Genomic DNA, 20608 nt, shown 5'->3' on the forward strand with positions numbered 1-20608 from the left:
AAACAACACAGTGAGTCCGAAAGTGGATAAAATGCAAAAACATCGAAACGCTGCAGACGCAGGTTGATGACTTAATCAGCAGGAGTAAAAGAAATAACATTCGCCTGATCAATGTAAAAGAGGGAGCTGAGATTGGTGACATGGACGCTTTCGTGGCAAAATCCTGTGTTACATCCTGGACCTGAAGGAAGGCGAGAAACCACCAGAGGTGGACAGGGCACACCGGGCGCCTCGGCCACGTCCAGACTCTGGCCTGCCACCGAGGGCCATCTTCATCTGCCTACTCCGCTGGCCCGACCGTCAACTCATCCTCCAGGCTGCGGGGAAGAAGCCCCTCACCTGGGAGGGTACGCGCTTTTTCGTCCGGCAGGACCTCTCCGCGTTGGTGCAACAGAAACGCGCAACATACAACAGCATCATCGAAAAGGTTAAAGTCAATGGATATCGCTTTGGCGTACTGTACCCAGCGAGACTCGTCATAACCATTGATGGACAGCGGCGGAACAAGAGCTCAAAGTGAAACTGCCGAATATCTTTTGAGTTGGACTGGTCAATAGTACTGTGAGTAACTAAAATAAAAAAATAAAAAACGGAATTCTCTCTTCTTTAGCACTCTTTCTAACTATAAATCCACTTCTGTTTTAATTTCCTCTCTTGCCCTCTTTTCACCACACCGCGGACACTGTGTGCACTGTAAAAAAAACAAAAAATACCATTAAAACACCCGCGGTCTGGGGATTAGTGACCTGACTTTTGTTTTGTTGAAATGTTAATAAATGGGAGCTTCCCCAAACAGCCATCTCTTTCCCGACAATCCCCTCTGTGCACGAAGCCTTACATATGGTAATTAAACATCAAAACACCCGCGGCTTATAGACCGGTACGGCTTATAGAAGAAAAAAATAGTCACCTTTGAAGGTGCGGCTTATAGACCGGTGCGTCTTATAGTCCGGAATTTACGGTAATCATTTTAGGTCTTCTCATACATTTTTTTTTTAAACTACACTAATTCTATGATTTATTTGTATTTTGAAAGTCAATCAAATTCACCAAATAGCAAAGCTGTCTGTTTCATTACTTTACATGTACTGTCTTCATGTAATAAATATAGAAATCTCAATTAGATGGTAATCTGCATGAGACAAGGAAAAAGACAAAGACAAAAATCGGTTACAAATGACAATGATCATCTGCTTATACTGTAGTGATCAATTCATCCCGTCCCAAAGTAATGACTAAAAGAGCAGTCCACTGTACCAGAAATGACTTCCTTTCTGATCATGTCTATGTGATTTCTATGTTATTATCCAGTAACATGTGTACTGTAATGTAAAGTGCTACCACGCTTATTTCACATTGGCTTCATAAATAGTTAAACAGCCACCCATACATTTCAGCTGGACTGAACCTTCATCAGTGTGTGTAAAAACATTGGTATTGCCCTACAGAAACTGTGTATGGGTCAAAGCCCTTCCGAAACCTTGTATGGGTCAAAGGTCAAAGCCAAATTTGTCAAACAGATAAATTCGGTTGTAAAAACCAGCTTCTTCCAGCTAAGGCTGTTAGCCAAGATCAAGGCCTATTTATCTCCACAAGACCTTGAGAAAGTCATCCATGCCTTTATTACTTCCAGACTTGACTACTGTAACTCCTTGTATGTAGGCCTGGACCAGTCCTCGCTTCAGCGACTGCAGGTAGTCCAACATGCAGCCGCTCGGCTCCTAACTGGGAAAAGAAAGCGCGACCACATTACGCCTGTGTTGGCTGAGCTTCATTGGCTCCCGGTCCGCTTTAGGATCACTTTGAAGATTTTGCTAATTGCTTTTAAGGTTCTAAATGGACTGGCCCCCTCTTATCTAGCGGATCTCATCCACATCCATACTCCATCCAGAGCACTGAGGTCGACAAACCAGATGCTCTTAGATGTGCCGAGATCAAGGAGAAAAAACAGAGGCGACCGAGCGTTCGCTGTGGCTGCCCCTAGTCTGTGGAACAGCTTACCTGTCCACATACGGACTGCCGAGTCCCTAGAGTCCTTTAAGTCGCTCCTAAAGACTCACCTCTACTCCGTGGCTTTCAACTCGAGCTGAGCTGTCCCTTCAACTCCATTTTTACTGTGTTTTTGTGCCCATTGCTTTACTGTTTCTTAAGTGTTTCTTATATCTATATATTTTGTATTTGCTTACATGTTAAGCACTTTGGTCAACTGTGGTTGTTTTAAATGTGCTATATAAATAAACTTTGCCTTGCCTTGCCTTGTAATAAGGATCCTTTGCTATAGCTACGATGCTTCTCTCACAGGGCAAGTCATCCATCCGCATCGCTGCAGCAATTTGGGATGATTATGAGAGCAACTTAAGCATGCTGTCCAGAGACACAGGACTCCAGACGATTATAGAGATAAACTACATCAGCTCTGGGCCAAAAGTATCTGTTTATCGTAATAACTATTATTATATATGCTCAATCAAATATGAAGGAGGAGGCAACAAATGAACCGTGAAAACACGGAGCTACGTGTGGTTTTCGGCTGGCTCGGCTGCAGCAGTGCTCTTGGTGCACAAAGTCATGCTCACTATCTTTCAAACAAAGGTAGCTTATGGAGACGATCCTTCACTCTGAGCCAAGAACAGGGGGTCAAGAAGGTGAGAGGAATATATTCAAGACAATGTACTGTCTATGGGAAAACCCGTGCGCTGGCTTTTTTGCCGTCGGAGTGGATCTGACCTGTCCGATTCCGAGCCAGTCGGCCAGGTCTCGGGCATTGGCCAGCGCGGTGGACAGTCCGACCATGCTTACCTTGAAGGAGAAATTTGGTATTTTCCAACGTGGATGTAATTTTTCGTAATTTTTTTACTAACTAACTAACTAATCAGAAATGGATGCAGTATTGAGCCAGATCTAGCTGCACAATGGGCTGGAACAGAAGCACACAGGGCAACAAGGCACCATGCATGTACGTCCTGTAAAAAGCTTATTTTCTGCCATGCACCGGCTCATGTCCTTATTATATGATACAGACAGAACTGGGAGTGCCATATCCTGGGACTGTGTGGGACCTGAGTTGAGAAATACAGAAATGATCCTTTAACTTAAGTTAACTTAACCTTACATAACTTAACTTAAGGATGTCTGACCTGTCCGATGCCCAGCCAGTCGGCCAGGTCTCGGGCGTTGGCCAGCGCCGTGGACAGGCCGACCACGCGGACGCTCCTGGAGGTGTGGGAGGAGATGAAGTTGGTCCTGGACACAATGACCTCCAGCACCGGGCCTCTGTCCTCCCCTGGAATCAGACACAATGGTACAGTCCCAGGGGTTATATGGGACAAACGCCAAATGTTCCACTTATGTTTCATACAAACTCTTCAGTTTTGCTCCTCTCTTTAAAGTGATAATCTCAAAGATTTTCGTGTTAAATAAATGGCTATTAAGTCACTATCTACTGTATCTCCGACTGTTACTGTAACACAATGGTGATTGAGCCTATGGCCCATTGATGGAAGCCTTTTCAATTTTCATTAAAAGATCAATATTTCGATATAGGGATTTATGGATCGATAAATGAATATTGATTCGATATTGATATATCTTTCTTTTTTTTTTTTACCTAGCCCTAATGCACACTTTTGGTGCAGAATACAATGGGTTTGGTTGGGGAGTCTTACCGAGCAGGTGGATCTCGTCGATGATGAGGATGGCTACCTTCTGGACGTAGCTGCGGTTCTGCCAGCTTCGACTCACGCCGTCCCACTTCTCTGGTGTGGTGACGATTAGGTCGGCCTGGGCGATGGACCTCATGTCTGGGGTCACGTCGCCCGTCAGCTCCACCACTCTGGAGAGAGAGATGGACAGAGACAGAGAGAGAGAGAGACAGATGAATGAATAACTATTTCAGTTTCTCCACAACTGCCCTCCGCCTCTTCAACGAGGCCCAAAAGCCCCCATGAATAGAGAGCCGCAGGAACGAGTCCGGAAATCATCGATGCTAACACTCCTGGTTCTTCACTGTTTTCGCCTATGGAATTTTTGAATGGGTTTTTGGCGCGATGCTTCTAATAATCTCTCTGGGCAACGCAAGCTTAATCAAACGCGGACCAGTGTTTAGTAATATCATCTTCACACATGAGGACCACTTTTATGAGTTTTGAAGCTTTTACGTGGCGTTAAAAGGACGGCTAGCTAGCAAACGGCTAAATGAGACTACACTGTTGAGTCGACGGGGATAGATACGTCAATAACGTCATCACTTCAAAGGACGAACACGGAAATTCTCTTTCCCTCACCTGGTTCAGCCCGTTCAGCCCGGGGTAATCAGTGCACAGCAGCGCACACATCAACAACACTCCAGGTTGAGTGGTGACGTGACGGGGAAGCCTATGCGACACTGTGTGTAGTCCTGGATTAGCTTAGCACGAGCTTTTTACTTCTAGGGCTCGCATTTACGAGTGGTCCTCATGTGTGAAGATTATCCGGCTGAACACTGGTTCGCGTTTGATTAAGCTTGCGTTGCCCAGAGACCTTATTTGAAGCATCGCGGCAAAAACCCATTCAAAAATCCCATAGACAGAAACAGTGAAGAACCAGGAAGTCCGGGACTTCCGCGTTCTGACTACAAAAATACATCATCCCTGCGGCTCTCTATAAGGTTTTGTCTTTCCTTGTTGGGGAGGGTCAAGTGTGTCTGATCCCACTCACTTCTTTCCCAGTTTCTCCTCGATCCTGACCTTCCAGTCCTCAATTCTCTCTCTGACCAGGGCTTTCAGGGGGGCGATATACACCACCTGAAAACACAGGAATATAGGATCAAATAAGCAGAAGAAACATTAGCAGGGTTTCCACCCTTAGCCTGGTCAAACCATCTCCACACCTCCACCTCCACAGATCAGTCTGGACTTCCACCCTTGCCCCCCGTGATTTCCAGAAATGACAATGCAACCTGCGCCATAGTTGCCAACGTAATCAGCCTATCAGGGACGCCGCTAGCAAAACAGTAATGGCGTTCCCCCAGAGCAAGAGCACGGTAACGTTAACGCTAGTAGAGTCAACAAAAAAGTGAGTTTAGTTATTGCAGAAATAGACTGAAATGGCCACTGGGCGGCTGGAAGTCCAGACTGATAGGTGAAGCTAAACAGGATGTGAGGTCTGTGAGGATGTGAGGCTTAATGTACAATTCCACAACTTCTCCATGACTTAAAGGGACAGTGCGGATTATTGGACATAAGGTTGTATGAACTCCATACCAGTTGTAGAGTGTATCTATCTCTAGCTCTATCTTGATCTGAATGGAGAAAAACAAGTCCCGATGGACATTCTAGGGTCACGGAGTTATCAAGTTTGCCTCCTAAAGAAAGCATGCATGTGTTATGATATCTTATTTCATCAATAAAACTGCAGTCTTGCTGTTGATCAGACCGCGCTATTTATTGGCACTACTTTCTGGCTCCGCACTGCATCCGCAGCGGTCACTAACACTGTGTACAGGTGTGTGTCAGACACACCTGTGGTTTTATTGATTAAATCAGATGTGATAACACATGCATGCTTTCTTTAGGAGTAAAACTTGATAACTCCGTGACCCTAGATAGAATGTCCGTCGGGACTCGTTTTTCTCCACTCAGATCAAGCTAGAGCTCCGCCCCCGGGACTCATGGATCAGCATGTCAGCTCCCCATACACTCTACAACTGCTATGGAGTTCATACAACTTTATGTCCAATAATCCGCACTATCCCTTTAAGGACTTAATCAATCATTGGTTCGTTTTTCACAGCAGCCATTTTGTGTCTAAAAGGCAGGGATTATAGGTGCAACAAAAACATTGATGAGGGCCAAAGCAATGGATTGGAAGTTGGACACCCTCATTAATGTTTTGGTTGCACCTGTGTTTACCCTGCCTTTTAGACACAAAATGGTTGCTGTGAAAAATGTCAATACATTATAAAAAAAAACTGGTTTGTCCCTTTCAGAGATGGGAAGTACAAATACTTTGTGATATTGTACTTAACTATCTGTGCTTTATTGAGTACTTATTTTTCTGATAACTGATAACAAAATACAATACAAAACAATACAATGCAATATAATAGAATCCCACCCCCCCCCACACCCCAGGACCTTCTACAGGATTATGATGGAGAAAGATACAAGTTCATTTGCAGAGAGAAAAACAGAAAAAGGAAAGAAAAGGGAGAAGGAGAAGGAGACTAAAATAAAGCCTTCAACTTTTCAACATCTAAATGCCACTGGATCAAGTTATCTTCCTTAATCCCGTTTATACGAGCACTTGACTGTTCCATATGAATAATATCAAGAAAAGTAAGAATCCAGTGAGTCATTGAGACTTTGTTGGGTTGTTTCCAACGCATTGCAATTCATTTTTTAGCTGCCGTTAAACCTGCCAACACAATTCGCTTCAAATATTCCCAAATTGTTAATTGTGAGAGGTCGTTTAAAATCAAAAATGGAACAGAAACAGGCACATTTATGGAAAACATATTCTCCAGATGAGCGGCTACATCGCTCCAAAAGTTAGCCACAGGCTGACACTCCCAGAACATGTGGAGAAAGGTTCCATCGTGGACGCCCAGAGGGCATAGGGAACAGAAAGGATTGGTTACGATTTTCATGAGATGCATTTTCCTACATGGATGCCTTTCCTTTCCCACTTTGAAAAAATAATTGATCTACGGTCAATGAGGAGTTGCTTGTTTTTAAAGATTGGAGAACTGAGATGCCAGAAACACTGAATTGAACATAGTTTCTGTGTGTATCATCTGCGTGATAAGAAGCCAAACCCAAGCTGGCACTGTTTGATTGAAATGTTTGCAAAAATGATGTCTTGTAATCTCCATGGGGAAACCCTGTCCTCCTCTCGTGCAGAGAGGGAGGGGCCAAGAGAGGGAGAGAGGGAGGGGCCAAGAGACATGAGGGAGGGGCCAAGAGACATTCGAATGGAAGTCAAACCAATTAGCTAGGTGTGTGTGTGTTTATTTGCGTTTTTATAACATAACCGCTGTGAAACTATCAGGGGGAAAAAGGTTTAATCCCTGCGTTTGAACGGTTTACCGGCACTCTCTCTCTCCACATAAACACAGCCTCGCTCAACCAGATACAGAACACAGCAAAACAATATCGCATCACGAAAACACACAGAGGGCGCAGTGTCTCTCAACATAAACACACTATTATATGGGCCAGAAGTGATCGTTTTGAGGGGAAACTTTTGCATAATTATTATATAATGTTTTTTTTTATGAAATAGTTGCATATAGTATATACCTTTAAGTAAAGTCTGCGTGTACTTTTCCCATCTCTGATCCCTTTGAACAGAAAACCCTCAAAGACAAACAGCAAGGCATACAGAGCAGCACAAACCTTGGCTCCTGGGTACTTGTTGAAGACTCGGAACATGGCCATCTCCGCGGCGATGGTCTTGCCGGAGCCCGTGGGCGCCCCCAGCAGGACGTTGGTGTCGGTGTGGTACAGCGTGTGGAAGATCTGCGTCTGGATGGGGTTGAAGTGGCTGAACTTGTACAGGCTCTCGAACTCAGGGTTCCCCAGAGCGCTCACCGGCAGCGGCTGCAGGTCCAGCAGCTCTGAGACACACAGGGATGGTAACGTTGTTAGGGATGGCAATTGCCAGACGTCAGACTTTAGACGTCTTTGCACTTGCATTTGATAATATTGCTGCTTAAACAAAAGTTAGGACATACATATATAAAACCTATTAGCCATGCGAAGATCACGATGTTACCAAGATGACCGCCATTTCCAGCCCGGAAATACTATTTTGGGGGCAAGTTCGTGTAGAATTGTCCAATATGAAATATCATACCATACATTTATGACCACAGAGAAGCCAGATTTATTCCATGTACATTTAAAAAGGCTGCCATTTTAAAAGATGGCTGCCATTTCAAAAGATGGCTGCCATTTCAGCCATTTTTACCATAGAATTTCACTGTTCTGGGCTATTTTGTTTGTTTGCTTATTTAGATCCCCATTAACTACTGTATTGTAGCCTGCTACTCTTCCTGGGGTCATCACCCTCACTGATGACATCACAATTGATGGAGTGACATCACTCGGAAGGCTGACTGACTCACAACCCTGAGGACAAAATGACGTCATCAATGGCTGGCAGCCAATCTGCTTGGCAGTATGTTTCCCAGGCAACCAGATGACGGATGACGGATCAGTGATGTCATCAGTAACACACATGCTGGCTGGCATTATAGCAAATTCACTCATGTTTAGACATTAAACTCAGCACTGGTATCAAACTAAACATTCAACAGTAATATGTGTGTGTGTGTGTGTGTGTGTGTGTGTGTGTGTGTGTGTGTGTGTGTGTGTGTGTGTGTGTGTGTGTGTGTGTGTGCTAGGGCATTCACAGACTAGTCGACTAGTAAAACCACTAGTCGACACTGTGCTTAGTAGTCGACTAGTCGTTTTTTTATCTTTAAGAAAGAACATAAGGTATACACGACATACATGGACTATCATATCCCATATCCCATATCCCCCACAAAGAACATCAAAACACAACAAAACAAAACAAGAAAACTGCATAAAATACACAATAATGCAAGAACAAACAAGACTATTGGACAAACAACCAAACAAAAACAATGCATTCAAAGTAAATACATAGATCTTGCCCTGTTGGCAGCTAGGAAATGCATAGCTTTAAATTGGAAAGCATCCAATCCCCCAGCTGTAGTTCACTGGTGGAATGAACTCTCAAGCTGCCATACGTTGGATAACATTTACTACAAGAGCAAAGGCAGATTCTTAGACATCCCCAAAATATGGCAACCACATACAGAGTTTGACTTTAAGAACTTTTTACCCCAGTGTCATTAGGCTTATCAGGATAGGAGCTGAATGCATTGACTAGTCGACTAGTCTACCTTTAGGGACGACTAGTCGACTACCGTAGTAAAATTCACTAGTCGTGAATGCCCTAGTGTGTGCATACATATACTGTATGCGTCTGTGTGTGCATGTGTGCGTGTGCATGTGCGTGTGTGTGTGTGTACCAGTGTGCGGGGGGTGTCTCTCAGGAAGGATGAGGTGCTGGAAGTTGATGATGCAGACGGCCTCAGCGCCCAGCCAGCGGTCCGACACGGCTCTGATGTAGTACTGAGACGGCAGAGGCTCAAAGATGGGGATGGTAAACACAATGTTCTGGGGCTCTCCTGTTACCACCTACAAGGACGCACACACACGCAGACGCACACACACACACACACACACACACACACACACACACACACACACACACACACACACACACACACACACACACACACACACACACACACACACACACAGGCATGGGTAAAGTTGCAGGACATAAGAACCAATGTTGGGCAAGTTACTTTCAAAATGTAATATACTACATATTACTAGTTACTTTCATTTGAAAGTAATATGTTACTTTACAATATTACTGTCTGTGTAGAGTAACTCATTACTACTTATTACACTACTTTTGCATTACTTTAACCAAAGTAACTGCAGTAGCAGAATCACATCGCCGCCCTGGAACCACCCCGAAAAATAAATTTAAACCGTCTTGAAGTCAGTTGTAAACCGTCCAAAATTCTAAATGTTATCCTAACAAAAACGAAACAAAAATAAGTCTAGAGCTGCAAAAAAAAAATAGCCTCATACTGAAGGTAACAGTCTATTAAGTCTAAATAAGCCTATTAACATTATATTCGGTCTGAATGAGCATGACACATTGCAGGCAGTTGAGTATGCTGGAGCTGAACTGATGTCCTCAGTTTGCTGACTGGTGATGTCTGTTGCTATTCACCTTATGTAGCCACGCCCATTTGACCCGGTTGTGTGGCCGTATCAAAACTTCCGGCTAAAAATAATAATAAAATAAAATAAAAAATGGCTGCGCTGCTCCAATATCATATAACTCTGAATTAACTAATAATTTAGCCAATTGTATGTAACATACCAAATAAAAGCAAACAGCAATGTCTAAGAATGCAACGCCATGTAACTGGCTCGTTAAGTCTTGCATTCCAGGGAATTACGTTAACGTCTGCGGGTCTTATAGACGTAAGTGGCTCGCGCTGCCTCGGAGGAGAGACAACTATCTGAAGCTTTCTTTGTTGGAGTCCAGGTATGTTTTACAAGAAAGTGCTCGTCATTGTCGACGATAACGTTATCTGACCTGGCTAACAGTGGATACTCCGCTTGCTTGCTGTGTACCGAGCTCAAAGTAGCAGGTTCTTTATTTTACCCCCTGCACTGTCCGCTCCAAAAACAACTCTCTTATTTTGCGCCGTGACCGCCGGAAGTGTTAACAGGACCCGGAAGAATTTGGCACCACTGTAAGGTCTGAACATAAGGTGAATAGAGAGCCAAAGTCAGCATAACTTCCTGCTTCAGCTATGAACCAGAGTCCGGAAAAATATGAATGGTGGTCAATATGGAAACGATCTATTTTCCATCCCGTTTGAATTGTGCCATGAAGTACACCTGTGATTTTTCCTTGATTTAAAAGATAATTTTTCATGTCAAGAAAGCCGCAGTTTGTTGTAAAACCGAAACGTAATGTTTTGTTTTGTATGAAAGAGCTCAATCAACTACATCTCTCGTCTCACACAATATACATCACACCAACACCAACATGGCCTGGTGGGAGAGACATCACTTACTGTATGCGACTGGTTGTGTGTAGTCGTTCTGATTTAGATAGATGATTGCAATTACTGCTAAAAGCTGCAGGTCTGGGGGATGGTTCCGTAATACGGATATACTCACAAGAGGGTGAGGTGATGCGTCAGGAGGGACGCACGCGTATGGGAAGCTTAAAAGTGTGTGTGTAGTCATGTTTCTTATATAGTGATGATGTCGGGGGACTAAATATAGATAAATTGATTTATTCTATTATGCAAACCCAATGAGTCTTCTGTAAGTTTTTAGCTCTTTTTGCAACTGCTGCGCCTGTTGCTTAATGCACTTTTTATACCCTTTTTTTAAGTTTTGTTGTGATGCTTTTAAATTTTATTCTTTTATTTTCCTGTCGTCCATTTTATGTGAAGCACTTTGAATTGCCTCTGTGTATGAAATGTGCTATACAAATAAACTTGACTTGATTTGACTTGATTTATAACTTATAGTGCAACAGTTTTACCACAAACTAATAGTGTTTCTTCATATTAGAAATGCATGTGCATATTTATATATAAAAACTGCTCTATTGTCATCATCATTCCTGCTCCCGCCTGCTCCCATTGACTTTTTTCCTGTCCCGTCCCAATCATGTGATGAATAGTGAAACTGACTAGGAGAAACTGACTAGGAGAAAATGACTAGGAGAAAATGACTAGGAGAACAGCCACCTGTTTCTTCTGCAGGAGGAGGTACTCAGAGTGGTAGATGTGATCATTGACAGGATCCTCCACCCACAGCCACCAGGGCTCGCCCACCGAGCCGTGCACCTGAGAGACGCACACACACACACACACACACAGCACGCACACACGCATACACACACACACACACACACACACACACACACACACACACACACACACACAGCACACACACAGCACACACACATACACGCACACGCACACACACACACACACACACACACACACACACACACACACAGCACACACACATACACGCACACGCACACACACACACACACGCACACGCACACACACACACACACACAGCGCGCACACACACACACACACACACACACACACACACAAGAGAGAGGGAGAGGAGATTGGACTGTTATTTTAAACAAGCGCTGCGCCTTTGGCCTCAGAGGCATTAGCAGAGAGCTGGTGAGATGTTCAGGAGTTCTATATAAAATAGGACGATCATTAATAATAATAAATATAAGAAGTGTATTGCAACGCTTACAAACAAAACACTGACTCACACATGCGTATGAAGCCAGTCCACGTGACAAAGGTAAACTGATTTATTGATTATCAAATGCAGATTCGACAATTTCTATGATATTTTTGGTGCTGAGAGAGAGAAAAAACGCCTAGTAGTATAAGTATCACAGCATTTGTTGGTGGAGGAGGGTCAACATTTTTCATGTTTCTTATTTTATTCACATTCATTTCAAATATCATCGTATTCAAATGTAATTTCTGAATATTGAACCATAATTCACTCCATACGTTAGCTGTGAGAGACAGCAGGCAAACAGAAGTATAGTATGAAAAAGTCTGTGTTGTGTTGTGTGTGTGTGTGTGTGTGTGTGTGTGTGTGTGTGTGTGTGTGTGTGACAGGCTTATAGATGACAAACAGTCAGTCCGGCTGGCTGCAGGAAGGCTTAGCGGTGTAGCCGTTAGCTCGACTCAGCCACATTACAGCAGACGACAGCTAATGCTTTTCTGCTACTGTGGCAAGAACTGCTGGCTAACTGCCAGATACAGGTTTATGACACGCTCCAGTTTCCACAGAGCAGGGCTCCCACACCTTCTTAACCCATTGATACCTGATGCAGCATTTGTGTGTGTATCCCTTTAAGACCACGAACCGCGTTAACGCGGTTCGCGTCTGTCTCTGTCGCTCGGACGCCCAGCGATTTTTCTCCCGGGCGAATATACGCTCAATCGCTCGTTTGCATTGACTTTGTATGTAAACTCGATGCCAGTGAAAAACTTTAATAGGTCGGTGTGAACGCAGCTTAAACGGTGCAATAAATATTTTTCACTGGAGCCCGTGCAGTGTGCGAGCTGTTTTATTTATTCACTGTTCCAGCCTCTCTCCAGCTCTGCACCTGCCGGATTCCACCTGGATGTGCGTGTTTTTAACTTTTCTCTATTCATACACACTCCACCAGATGGGTGTGTGGTACCCAGACCAAAATCTAACTACTTGAAGAAAACTGTTATATACAGGTCCATGACCTATATTATATTATAATATAATATAATATAATATATTATAATATTGAATTATTTATCATTCAATATTTGTTCAATCAAAGGGAGGGCTTGTTTTAAAAGGAGGCTCATCTTCACTCACAATGATGTTGTAACTTCACTTTTGTCTTTTCTAATATATATAGAGTATTATAAAATGGCTCTCTCAAATCAAGCAATCTGATTGGTTCACAGCCATTGTATAATTCCAGTAACCGAGTTCAATAACCCATGGCCATGGGTTATTGGTTGCCATGGCAACTCTCTTACTAAGAGAGTAATAATAAGGCTTACCTCAAATGACAACGTAGAAAAAAAAAATGGCGGAGACAGCTGTCAGATCCTTGTGAATCGATCTTCGCTTATAACTTTACTAATACTTCGCAGAAAATGATGTTTTGTACAAGAATAGATGCGGGCTAATGTCTTCTTTGCAAAAGAAAGGCTGTTAACTCCGCATTTAACCCCGCATTTAACCCCGTAACGTTAGTTGGTGTGTCGGGCAAGCCCTGAGAATGCAACGCTGCGCTCGAGCTGACTGGGTTTCCAGAAAGCTCTCAGCCAAGCGCCAGGATTGGCCAATGTCAACTTCAGTCTCCAGAACGATCCAATCAAATCACCCGCACGTCTATCTTCTTGCTATAGGTCCCGCCTTACAGTAGTGTTTCAACTGACTCTCAGAATACCATGCCAGTCGGACTTATAGTGTTATTATTATTATATTATTATACTTGGAACCCTTTTATAAAAGCAATATAGCACTCGAGCAGCGTGTGTTGTGGAATATATCCCCCTGATCAGTTGTTATCCCACTCGGCCTGCGGCCTCGTGGGATAACAACTGATCAGGGGGATATATTCACCACAACACACTTGCTCTCGTGATATATTGCTTAAGTATACGTACACTATTTTAATATTTGGGTTTGGCCAGCTAGAGGGCTAACTGACCAAGGTATTGTCTGTCTTACCTTAGATTTGCTTTTTATTCTCTCTTCTGTTCCTTTACCTTGTGTTTTTGTATTTTAATTATTGTTTATCATGTAATGTGTTTTTGTCTTGGACCCCAGGAAGACCAGCTGTCACCAGGGGGCAGCTAAACTTGAGACTTGACTTGGACTCGCAAAAAATGACTTGTGAGCGCATCTCTGCTATCTGTGTATCTGGGAAGCGACACGACTTCTAGTCCAGACACTTGTCATCTCCCGCCTGGACTACTGCAACGTTCTTCTGGCTGGACTACCTGCCTCTGGCATCAGACCGTTACAGCTCATTCAGAACACTGCAGCCTTTCTGGACACTGGCACCACAATGGTGGAACGAGCTCCCCCCCCTTCTGTCAGAACGGCCCAATCACTGCCCATCTTTGTCAGAATGGCCCAATCACTGCCCATCTTTCTGTCAGAACGGCCCAATCACTGCCCATCTTTCTGTTAAAATGGCCCAATCACTGCCCATCTTTCGGCTGAGACTAAAAAACACACCTTTTCAGGGTATATATGGACCCTTCTTGAACAACCTTCTTCTTCTTCCAAATAAAAACTAAAAAAATCCAACTAATGCTACTTATTTCTTCTTAAAACTACTTTCTACAAATGCTATGTACTCTATTCCTTAAAAAAAAGTCTTACCTGACATTAGACTGTGTTGCACAGTAGATTTCACTACTGTTGACAAAATGTGATAAATGATGTCATGTAATGTAATGTTGGCGTTGGTAATGAGTCAGTAGGGGTCTTGGTTTCCTGGGTGCCGCGGGTTAGAGAGCAGGCTCATGTGTCGGGACATGTGTCCTGGCCGTGCAGGAGGATCAGGGCTAAGCCAGCTAGTGTTGCGTTACCGCTCTCCCAGGAGCCGAGCATGCGTCGCTAATCGGACATAAACATCCATCTTCATATCGAGCCCCGCTACAATGAGCTTCCTGTTCCGCTCCCATTCCATGGCAAACTCCGGAGTCAGCTTCCCATGATCGCCCTGGCCCCGCCTTCTCCCATGATCCCCCTGGCCCCGCCTCCCCATGATCCCCCTGGCCCCGCCTCCCCATGATCGCCCTGGCCCCGCCTTCTCCCATGATCGCCCTGGCCCCGCCTTCCCATGATCCCCCTGGCCCCGCCTTCCCATGATCCCCCTGGCCCCGCCTTCTCCCATGATCCCCCTGGCCCCGCCTCCCCATGATCCCTCTGGCCCCGCCTCCCCATGACCCCCCTTGCTCCGCTGGCCACTGGGGTGGGACGCGCCTGCGAAGGCCTGGAGACATCCTGGCCGCCGCACTCGAGGACAGGTGGAGGGCTCGCCTCGCGGGCCTCGATCTTTGCAATAACAGGACGGAGCAACTGGAAGCCGAACGCACACAACAACTCAATGATGGAGGATGGACCTACACAATCAAGACTTTGCCAGCCCCTCCCCCCCTTGATGCCCCCTGAGCAATCCCGCTCTGCATCGACTTAATATATTACATGGACTTTTACATGGTCATTATATATATATACATATATATACATATACATATATATATATATATATATATACATAATACATACATATACATACATATATACATACATATATACATATATATATATATATATATATATATATATATATATAATCCTAATCCTAATATATACAGTATATATGTTAGACACGCTCTCATTTGCCATCCAAACAAAATACAGAGATCCGATGTACGTTTACAAAAAATGATTCATATTTATTTTCCAAACAAATACTATTAGATACAACAGCCCCAAGGCTCTATGCAGAAAAAACACTCGCTGCGCTTGATCGCACCATCATCTCCGCGCAGCGCAGAAACGTCATTACGCTCGGACGGCAGAAACGTCGTTGGCATCACAGCCGATCTGTCACAAGCTCTCTCCTCTCTCTCTGTCCTCGGCGGTAGCTCAGTGTTTCACCGAGTTTTAATTGAGTCCACTGTAAATCCTCCAATATTTTCTTTTGTCTCCGCCGTTTCTATTATCCTTAGGGCAGTGATACTCAACTTGCGGCCCGCGGGCCACATGCGGCCGTGGGCCAGTGCACCTTAACGCAACATGCAAGATACCCGCTGAATAAGTGTCCAAATGTTCATGTCATTCTGGCCAATACTCCACTTCTGTTATAGCATTTCAGTCTGGAATATGGAATATCTTTCAATAATGTATGATTTAGCTGCTAAATTGTCAAATACCGCCGTCTGCTCGCTACCCAGGCACTTATGTAATCCGCTACAGAAAAATGTATATTGTTTGTTTATTAACTGGCCCCTGGCCTTCTATCATTTCACGAAAGTGGCCCCTGGGCAAAGCAAGTTGAGTATCCCTGCCTTAGGGAATGGTAGGAAGGGGCTGTCTGTAGCAGAGACTTTTGTAAGAGAAAACTAACTTTAATGTCCCTTTAACAGACAGCGCAGATAAGGCATTTCCTGAAAAGAAAATCTACTAATGTAAAAAAGGGAAAAGCGCTCACGGGACTTTGTACATACAAACAGTGCAGGGGTTTTTCACCAGCTGTTGGCGCGTGTTTATTTTCAGAGCCAACAGGGCTTGTTTCACACTTTCACTCACGCGTCCTCTTGACGGTAGGAGAAACGGAGAAAAGCACAGCGCGCTTTTTCAGCAACGCATTTTGTCTGGTAAAACAAATTCTTTGTGGACACCGGACCCAACAAAAACCCTGTAGCCTACATGGGATGGGTCCATCTCCCCATTATATGGCAACCCAATCGCCAGAATCAAATGTTGGCATTTCACTAGTCTCACTTGCCAGACTCTCTCCCGCTGCAGGGAGAGAGTCAACTTCAGTCATGAATAACTGAAGTTACATTTTCACAACAATACAACTTTTTGAATGGTGTTCAATTAAGAACAGACTTCACTCACCATCTTCATTACTCTACTCCAAGTCAAGGTTGCACAAGATCTAACCCTCTGTCTCATCACTATGTGATAGGTGTCAGGTGTTGGAGGGTACACTATCGCATGCTTTTTGGTTTTGCCCTTCGCTATCTGGATTCTGGGCCAAAATATTTGATTGGTATTGTAAGGCCTACAAAATAACTCTTCAGCCGGAGGCAGAACTCGCCATCTTCGGCTGCTCGGAATCCTCTCTGCTCCTCCCAACGGCTGTGCAACAGTCTCTGACGCAGGGGACGACTGTCGCCAAGAGACTCATTCTGAAGGAGTGAAAGTCCCCCTCTCCACCTTCTTTTCAGCTGTGGCTGACGGACATGGTCTCGGTTATACGTATGGAGAGACTCCGGTTCCTGAGGACCAATTCGATGAAGAAATTCTCAATCATTCGGGACCCGTTTCTGGCCTACTTAGACGAGGTTAGGAGTGATGGGTGATTCGCCTGGCTGACTTTTTATGGACCCCTTAGGTGGGATCCCACACTCTCACAAGCACACGAGCACTTGACGCGGCTGGTTAGTGGTAACATTGGAATGTTGATGATGTATGTATGTTTTTTGGTTTTTTTTTTTGTCTGAGCCTGTTTGTTCCCTATGTTCTAAAAATTGTAAAATAAAATATTAAAAAAATAAAATAAACTTGTAGGAAGTAACTTTTTCTACACCGTGATGCAGTTTGGTCTGAAAGTAACACCTGGCACCTCCGTGTCACCCGTGTTTACCTGGTCATGCCACTTGAAGTCAGGGGTGATGATGAGGCGTACGCGGAGGACGGTGCGCGTGATTGGCTGGATGCTGGCCTCCATCAGGATGGAGGGGATCTGATGGACGCACTGTTTGACCTTTAACCCGATGTTGACGTGGTGCAGCATGTGACCTGGGAGCAGGAAAGAGGACCAACTCACGACTATAAACAATATTCACAATTTCTCATCAATCATGTTCTTAATGGTGTTTTGCAAACAAATGCAGTTTAGCGAAAAGTTGAATTGAATCAGCAATTGAATGTTTTTTTTTAAGACTATAGTCGTGTCTGGAATGGTTCACTCATTAACTCCCTCACTATGCCCCATGTAGTATCTTGCGAACTATATGGGGAACGATCAAACAGACACTGGCTCACTCTTCTTCTCCTTTGGTAAACACGACCGCATTGCATTGTGGTATATGGGAGAAAATGTAAGGTTCATTCTCTGTTCACCAGAAATTGCAGTGCAGCGTCCAATCAGGCTTTTCAGTAATTCTTTAGTGAAGAGAACCAATCAGGACCAAGTGCAGTTGTGACATGTTGGGTAGAGTTAAGCGTGACTTCATGCTTAACTCTACCCAACAGCTCGATGTATGGACTGTCGCACGGAAACGAGAGGCAGGGGAACCTGACGAGGAAAGGTTTTGACCTTTTATACTTCCTGTTTCTCCTCGCGGAAGTGACCGTCGTTTTAGAAATCTCCACTTTGTCCGCCTAGCCACGTCCACGTAGTTACACATTTTGGTCTGTGCACGGCCAGGTGAAAACTCACCGAACGAACGGGAGCCTCGCGAAGGGCCGTGTCTGCAGGTGTGACCTCACTTGGCCACACGGACACTCGCAGTCCTCACGGATACGTCAGGTAGAATTTGCGCTTTAGTCAGATTAATGATGAAACTGCAGAATTAATGATGAATTTAACAATGTCTTCATTAAACATCTTTGATCATATGTATGTGTGTAAATAAATAATAGTATTAAATAGAGGATAATTTGAATTCCTATATGGGACATCGAACTGGTGCCAAACACAACACCATATATACCCCTTATTTTTTTAAGCCCTCGACAACTGAATTTAGGATTTTAAGTTTGAAGCATTTCTTCTTATACCCATGCGGTGTATCAGGCTGCACAGCCATTGTGCAACATCGCAAGTTTGGCAATTAATCTGCACAGGCCTCGCTCACGGAGCAGCCTATCCTCTCTCTCCCCAGAGAGGTTTCATCGTCCACCTCCCTGGCTGATTCAAACTCTGCTCCCCTGTGAGCTCCTCCACTCTGGAGCTCTCCGTGGTGCTGAACCTGTCTTGAGTCATTTTGGCCACTGATTAGTCATTTTTGCCCATTTAGTCGGCCCTAATTATTACCTGATTAAAAAAATCCAGCTACGTTGGGTCACCTGCAGGGGTGCTCTTTACACTTCCTGGAAGATTCAGGGCTATCACACGTAAAATGGCACAATTTCTGCTCACACAGTCACAGACACTTCCCATTCTTATTATTCACCTTATGTAGCCATGCCCATTTGACCCGGTTGTGTGGTCGTGTGACGACTTCCGGCTAAAAAAAAGAAAAAGAAAATGGCTGCGCTGCTCCAATATCATCTAACTCTGAATTAACTAATAATTTAGCCAATTGTATGTAACATACCAAATAAAAGCAAACGGCAATGTCTAAGAATGCAACGCCATGTAACTGGCTCGTTAAGTCTCGCATTCCAGGGAATTACGTTAACGTCTGCGGGTCTTATAAGACGTAATTGGCGCTCGGAGGAGAGAAAACTATCTGAAGCTTTCTTTGTTGGAGTCCAGGTATGTTTTACAAGAAAGTGCTCGTCATTGTCGACGATAACGTTATCTGACCTGGCTAACAGTGGATACTCTGCTTGCTTGCTGTGTACCGAGCTCAAAGTAGTAGGCTACATTCTTTGTTTTACCCACTGCACTGTCCGCTATGACGTTCTTTCATATTTGGCACCGTGACCGCCGGAAGTGTTAACACGACCCGGAAGAATTTGGCCCACCTCAGCGTCTGAACATAAGGTGAATAGGATTATATTATTTCTATTGTGTTCATTTTCTTATTACTAACACTATGAACAGTATTCAAGGACTTTTGAGGCTTGAATTTCAATGATCTGAAGGCAGTTTCAGACCCTGCTATAGAGGGTTTTCACAGAATGGCGTTGCTAGGGCCCAGTTTGAAACCTAGGTTATTTCCCGTCACCTATTTTATTAGCAAACACTGCAACAAGAAGTAAGCTAGGGGCAATTCAGAATGTTTATGTTGTCAAGTTAAAACCTGTTTATAATGATTTGCCACTACTAGTCTAGTTGTTAGGGGTGGGGGGAAAAATCAATACACCATAGTATCGCGATATTTTGCCTGACGATATTGTATCGATATTTGGACGCCAAGTATCGATATTGCAAAAAAAAAAAAAAAAAAAAATGTTTTTTTTTGCAGGCCATGCCAGGCCACCGGGCTACTATAAACTTTAGTTCCAAGGCCAGCAGTAAACAAACGGTAGCATATTTTCATTTTGTTTTAACAGTAACAGTTTTGTCATAACAGTAATTTACAAATTCCCGAAGTTACTGAATGGGCTGCACAAGATGTTTTGTGTAAGTGAAGTTGCATTGTTCAAAAACTACCTAAGTACAGTAGTCCACACACACATCCAGTTAAGGTGGACTGTAAGTAGACTGTAACAAACAGTTCAGTTTGTCAGGTGCATGCAACTATGACATGACTTTATGAAAGTTGTTGGTCTGTCTACTTGACAATGTTGCTGCAATAAAATGGTTGAAGTCAGATGTACAGACTGAAAAATTGTTCTTATATAAACCAGATGTTGACAAAGTATTCCTTTGGTGACAGTTGAAAGTTTGATTTGCAGTTGAAAAAGTAAGAAATCGCAATATATCGAAATATCGCAATATTCAATATATCGCAATATTCAATATATCGCAATATTCAATATATCGCAATATCGGCGATATCGCAATATCGCAATACTAT

General features: G+C 43.9%; 1 protein-coding gene across 1 annotated transcript in view; it reads right to left on the reverse strand.

Annotated features, from left to right (window-relative positions):
• The window catches only part of ascc3 (activating signal cointegrator 1 complex subunit 3), a gene marked incomplete at its 5' end in the record, with an annotated part of 152707 nt that overhangs the window by 54587 nt on the left and 77512 nt on the right, over positions 1–20608 (reverse strand). Inside the window, 7 exons of the mRNA XM_083661237.1 lie at positions 3138–3283; positions 3666–3832; positions 4696–4781; positions 7374–7594; positions 9041–9209; positions 11369–11467; positions 17560–17714. Coding sequence (XP_083517363.1) covers positions 3138–3283; positions 3666–3832; positions 4696–4781; positions 7374–7594; positions 9041–9209; positions 11369–11467; positions 17560–17714 — 1043 coding nt within the window. The remainder of the gene's footprint in view (positions 1–3137; positions 3284–3665; positions 3833–4695; positions 4782–7373; positions 7595–9040; positions 9210–11368; positions 11468–17559; positions 17715–20608) is intronic.

The sequence above is a fragment of the Poromitra crassiceps genome, assembly GCF_964638095.1.
Source record: "Poromitra crassiceps genome assembly, chromosome: 26".
Lineage (NCBI taxonomy): Eukaryota > Metazoa > Chordata > Actinopteri > Beryciformes > Melamphaidae > Poromitra > Poromitra crassiceps.